The sequence below is a fragment of the Sinocyclocheilus rhinocerous genome, unplaced genomic scaffold (assembly GCF_001515625.1).
Source record: "Sinocyclocheilus rhinocerous isolate Xijiao unplaced genomic scaffold, SAMN03320098_v1.1 scaffold3214, whole genome shotgun sequence".
Lineage (NCBI taxonomy): Eukaryota > Metazoa > Chordata > Actinopteri > Cypriniformes > Cyprinidae > Sinocyclocheilus > Sinocyclocheilus rhinocerous.
Genome location: NW_015636927.1, coordinates 199,020 through 204,796, shown reverse-complemented (window position 1 = coordinate 204,796; position 5,777 = coordinate 199,020). Strand labels below are relative to the sequence as shown.

Genomic DNA, 5,777 nt, shown 5'->3' with positions numbered 1-5,777 from the left:
TATCTTACCTTTAGTGACGTCATTGACGCAGTATTTGAAGTCCGGTCCTCCGCAGCTCCAGCTCATGTCCTCCAGACTGAACGACTGATTGGAGCGCAGCATGATGATCTCGATAGCGCTGGACTTGAGCAGAGCGATCTGATCTTCTGCCGTCAGGTCCCTGAGACACGAGACACACACACCATATTCTAGATATTCCTCCAAATCTAGAGCTAGAGCTCTAAATTTCTTGTTTTGATTCATTTATAGCTGTGAAATAATCAGCTCTTAATACTTGTGGACTGAAGATCACACACATACTCCAGATTCTGCTCGAGTGTTGTTTGTGCAGAAAGTGCTGTGTGATGATCTGAACGAGCCACCGGCGGCCAACATTAACACTCGCTAAGTGCCAAATGACAGGAAAAACTGGCTTTGCTAAGTAAATAAAACCATTCATCGCCATTTAACTGCTGTTAGAAGATGGTGGACGTTACATACAGTGTTATTTTAGTATTATTTATATACTATTTATTAATATTTAGAATTAGCTTTTTGATATTTTCAGTTTTCATTTTAGTTTAAGTTTTAGTTTGTCTGTCTTTTTTAGTAGTTTTCTTTTTCTATTTCAGTTTTAGTGCTCTCGATGGCATAATTTATCATTTTCATTTAAGTTTTTTAAATTTTAAGTTTCATCAAATATTTATATTTTATTTTATTTCAGCTTTATTTCAATGAATGAAATCAATCTGTAATTGTTCTGATATTTTCAGTTTTCATTTTAATTTGAGTACTTCAATTCAAACTTATTTGAGTTAGCTGCCATGGCAAATAAAAATTTTTCATTAGAGTTTTAAAATTGTAAAAAAGTTTTTAAATTTTACTTTCATCAAATATTTATATATATATTTTTTATTTCAGCTGTATTTCAATAAACGAAGACGATTTTTAATTTTGATATTGTCAGTTTTCATTGAAATTTTAGATCAAGTTTTTGTATACTTTTGTAATTTTTATTATTTTTAGTTTTCTTTAATTTTTGTATTTTATTTTATTTCAGTTTTACTTTTAGTCATTTTAGTACTTAAACTTATTTAAATTAGTTGCCATAGCAAAATTGAACATTTTTATTTAAATTTTCTAAATTTTAAGATTCATCAAATATGTATATTTTATTTCAGCTTGATTTAAATGAACAAAATGTTTTCATAACTTTAGTTTTTTGTCATTTTTATTATTTTTAGTTTTCTTAAATTTTCGTATTTTATTTCAGTTTTACTTTTAGTAATTTTAGTACTTAAACTTATTTAAATTAGTGGCCATAGCAAAATTGAACATTTTTATTTAAATTTTCTAAATTTTAAGATTCATCAAATATGTATATTTTATTTCAGCTTGATTTAAATGAACACAATTTTTTCATAGTTTTAGTTTTTTGTCATTTTTATTATTTTTAGTTTTCTTAAATTTTCGCATTTTATTTTATTTTATTTCAGTTTTACTTTTAGTAATTTTAGTACTTAAACTTATTTAAATTAGTTGCCATAGCAAAATGTAACATAGTTTTAATCAATGACAACACTGCTTAGGTAACATCATTAGGAAGTAGGGTTGCAAAAAGGTGGAAAATTTCCAGTAAATTTTGGAAATATTCCAGAAATTTTGGAAACTTTCCAGGATTTTTTTTTTGAATATTCCAAGGATTTTTGGAAAGTTTCTGGAAATTTACCGGAAATTTCCCACCCCTTTGCAACCCTATTAGGAAGTGCAACATGCATAGTTTAAACTGAATTGCAAGAATGAAAACCAAACACTCACTTCCTGCCTAAGTGGATGGTTTTTGGCTGGAATTAGCCACAATAGCCCTTCATAGCAGGTCAGAAGAGAGGAGAACGGAGTCTCACCTGAATCCAGGGATCATCTTGGCGAATCCGATGACTTTCTGGATGCTGTAGCTGACGAGGTCGGCGAGTTAAAATGTAATTTATTTCTGTGATCAAAGCTGTATTTTCAGCATCATTACTGCAGTCTTCAGTGTCACATGATCTTCAGAAATCATTCTAATATGCTGATTTATTATCAGTGCTGGAAACTGTTGTGCTGCTTAATATTTGTTTTTGGAACCTGTGATACTTTTTTCAGGATTCTTTAATGAATAAAAAGTTAAAAAGAAGAGCATTTATTTAAAATAGAAATCTTTTCTAACAATATACACTACCGTTCAAAAGTTTGGGGTCAGTACATTTTCATTCTTTTTTTTGAAAGAAATTAAAACTTTCATTCGGCAAGGATGTGTTAAATTTTTAAGAAGTGATAGCAAAGATTTATTTTGTTAGAAAAGATTTATATTTTGAATAAATGCTGTTCTTTTTAACTTTTTATTCATCAAAGAATCCTGAAAAAAGTATCGCAGTTTCCAAAAAAAAATATTTGGCAGCACAACATTGATAATTCTAATAATAAATCAGCATATTAGAATGATTTTCACTTTGAAGTGCAACATGCATAGTTTAAACTGAATTGTGAGGGAGAAAAACAAATGCTCAATTCCTGGCTAATGGGAGGTCAACACTTCACACCAGGTCAAAAGAGAAGAGAACAGAGTCTCACCTGAATCCAGGGATCATCTTGGCGAATCCGATGACTTTCTGGATGCTGTAGCTGACGAGGTCGGCGAGGTGCGGTAACATGGACATGCGTGAGTTGTCCTCCTCGCTGGAGTCTGGACAGCCGCCGCTGTCCTGATACATCATCAGCAGATTACTGAAGTTCAGCTTAGTGTCCACAGACTCTACAGAGACACCGGAGAGACAGAGCGAGACGTTACGTTACATACCACACACATACACTACCGGTCAAAAGTTTAGGATCAGAACGATTTTTAATTATTTTATATTGTAATAACATTTTGCAAGATTACTGTTTTTTTTCTGCATTTCTGATTAAATAAATGCAGCCTTGATGAGCAGAACAGACTTCTTTAAAAAACATTACAAGTCTTACTGACCCCAAACTTTTGAGCGGTAGTGTATGCCACAAGATTTTAGCTGTGACAAGATGTTTCTTGCCTCATTAGATCCTTATTTTACAATACCATTATAGTATTTATTAATATTTAGAATTAGCTTTTATTTTGATGTCTTCATTTTAATTTTAGTTTAACTTTTAGTATACTTTCGTAATTTTTATTAGTTTTTTGTTTTCTTTTTTTATTTAGTTTCTTTTTTTTTATTACAGTTTTAGTTTTAGTAATTTTACTACTTCAACTTATTAAACCTATTAAACTTAGGTTAGTTGCCAAGGCAAAATGTAAACGTTTTTTTTATTTTTATTTTAAGTTTCATCAAATATTTATATTTTATTTTATTTCAGCTTTATTTCAACGAACAAAAACAATTTGAATTGTTTTGCAATTTTCAGTATTCATTTTAATTTTAGTTTAAATTATACTTTTGTAATTTTTATTCGTTTTTGTTGAAATATGTAGTTAAAATTTTTGTAGTTATATTTTTATTTCAGTTTTAGTAGGTTTAAGTACTAAAATTAAGTTAGTTGCCATTACAAAATTGTAAATTTCCATTCATTTTTTAAATTACGTTTAATCAAATATTTATATTTTATTTCAATTAATTACATTGTTTTGATACATAAGTTTTAAACTAAAATTAAAATGACTAATACAATGTACAGTATGCTTCATGTGTCCAGAAATGCATCATATTTTGCATTAAGGTGAGTGACTTTTGCATTATAAGATGTTTTTTAAATATTTTATATGATTTAACTCATATAGCCAGAGTGTGTTCAGGTAGATAAAGATTTCTCAAAATCATAGAAGGGTGAAAATTTGTGATGTGCTTGATGGGTAACAGTTTGTGCAAAAACATGTTGATGATTTTTTGGTGTTAATTTGCATCACTTTTGTTGTGACATTCTTGCCGTGAACAGACTTTTAGAGACTTCAACAATGCAAAAAATTAAGTTTGTCTTTAGATTTCAATTACAACCCATATCTTTAAAAGTTTTTTCTCCACTTCAGCAGCACTTACACACACCAGACTTAAGAGTTTTATTCCTCTCTATATTCTGAAGGTTTTTACTGAAGGGTATGTTCATATATCATTCACATTGATTTATACAACATTTTATTCCTAAAAACATTGTGAAAATCCATATCTTTAAAGGGACCATGAGTTTTTTCTCCACTTCAGCAGCACTTACATACACCAAAACTTACAGTTTTATTCCTCTCTATATTCTGAAGGTTTTTTCTGAAGGGTTTGTTCATATGTCATTCACCTGAGTTTATTATTGCACTTTATCTATTTGCATCTGTAAATTTCAATTACAATCCATATCTTTAAAAGTTTTTTTCTCCACTTTAGCAGCACTTACATACACCAAACTTAAGAGTTTTATTTCTATCTATATTCTGAAGGTTTTTATAGAGGGGTTTGTTCATATTTCAATCAGGCTGATTTTTATAACATTTTATTCCTAAAAACATGGCGAAAATGTGTTTTTTTTCTGTCTGTTGACAGTATTTCTCTTATTTACAGAGTGATAAAAAGAGATATCCAAAATCCCCTCTGTAGAAACTTTTAACTCTAATGTCAACAAAATGCCTTAAGACATTAATTCCTGTTTTCTGAAAAAAAATTATCAAAAATAAGTTTATGCTTAAAACAAGGCAAACTTTATTAGTGGGGTCAGAAAAAAATTCTTTATTATTTCCCTTTGAATTCAGTTTATTTTTCTCATTTCAAGATCAATTGTTCAGAAAACAAGACATCTTACATCTTAAGTCATTTTGCTTCTCAAATAAATGTATCTTGATTTAAGAATGTTTAGATATTTGTGCTGGAAAACAAGACAAGTAACAAAATCATTGTAACAAAAAAAGTGGGGAAATTATGTTTTCAAGTTATTAGAAACTAACATCTCACAGAATGGATGTGTGTATTCCTATTTAAATGTATTTTGGAGACAAATTTGTGACCCTATTTAGATTTAGCTTAGTGAGTGTGTGTGTGTGTATGTGTTTTCTTTGGAAAACTTTTACTTCACTACATTCCAAAGCATAATATCATACTTTTTACTTCACTACATTTCATAAAAGTTGTTGTTTGTTTTACCTTTAATACTTAAGAATATTAAAAATTTAGTACTTTCTTGTACTCAAGTAAATCTTTGAATTACGTTTACTAGAGTAAACATAAGAAAGTAATAGATTTCTAATGTAATTAAGTATAAAATGATATTTAATATGAAACATAAAGTGCAGTAAAAAGTACAATATTATGCTTTGGAATATTGTGAAGTAAATTTTTTTTTAAAGAAAAACACTCTGATAAAGTACAGACACTTAAAAAGTACTTTTACAGCAAAGTAAAAATACTTCACTACTGTCCGCCTCTGTTTATTTGTAATGCCTTACAAACCAGATCGCATATTAGATAGATTTAATTTATTTTGGTAGATACAGCTAGATGATTATTGTTTATTTATGCACTTATGAAATACTGATTCTATTGTGTTTTGTTTTAGATTTTTTCCCCCCTTAAATTTTAGAGTTTAAAGATGTGAAACAGAAGAAACACACACACACACACAAAGATATAGAAAAAGAGTTTACTGTTTGAAATGGGAAGCTTTCTAAACAAGCTGATGCAGAAAAGCTCATAGCACCGTTTAAAAGTTTGGGTTCAGTCATTTTTTTTAAAGAAATTAATACTTTTATTGATCAAGGCTGCATTAAATTGATCAAAAGTGACAGTAAAGACATTTATAATGTTACA

The 5,777-nt window shown here is 29.0% G+C and overlaps 1 protein-coding gene across 1 annotated transcript in view; it reads right to left on the bottom strand.

Moving 5' to 3' along the window:
* Positions 1-5,777, bottom strand: part of LOC107748291 (vitamin D3 receptor A-like) — a 45,427-nt gene that overhangs the window by 2,290 nt on the left and 37,360 nt on the right. The window contains exons 9-10 of the mRNA XM_016563030.1: positions 2,590-2,804; positions 9-160 (exon numbers count right to left, since the gene is read on the bottom strand). Of these exons, the coding sequence (XP_016418516.1) occupies positions 9-160; positions 2,590-2,804 (367 nt within the window). The remainder of the gene's footprint in view (positions 1-8; positions 161-2,589; positions 2,805-5,777) is intronic.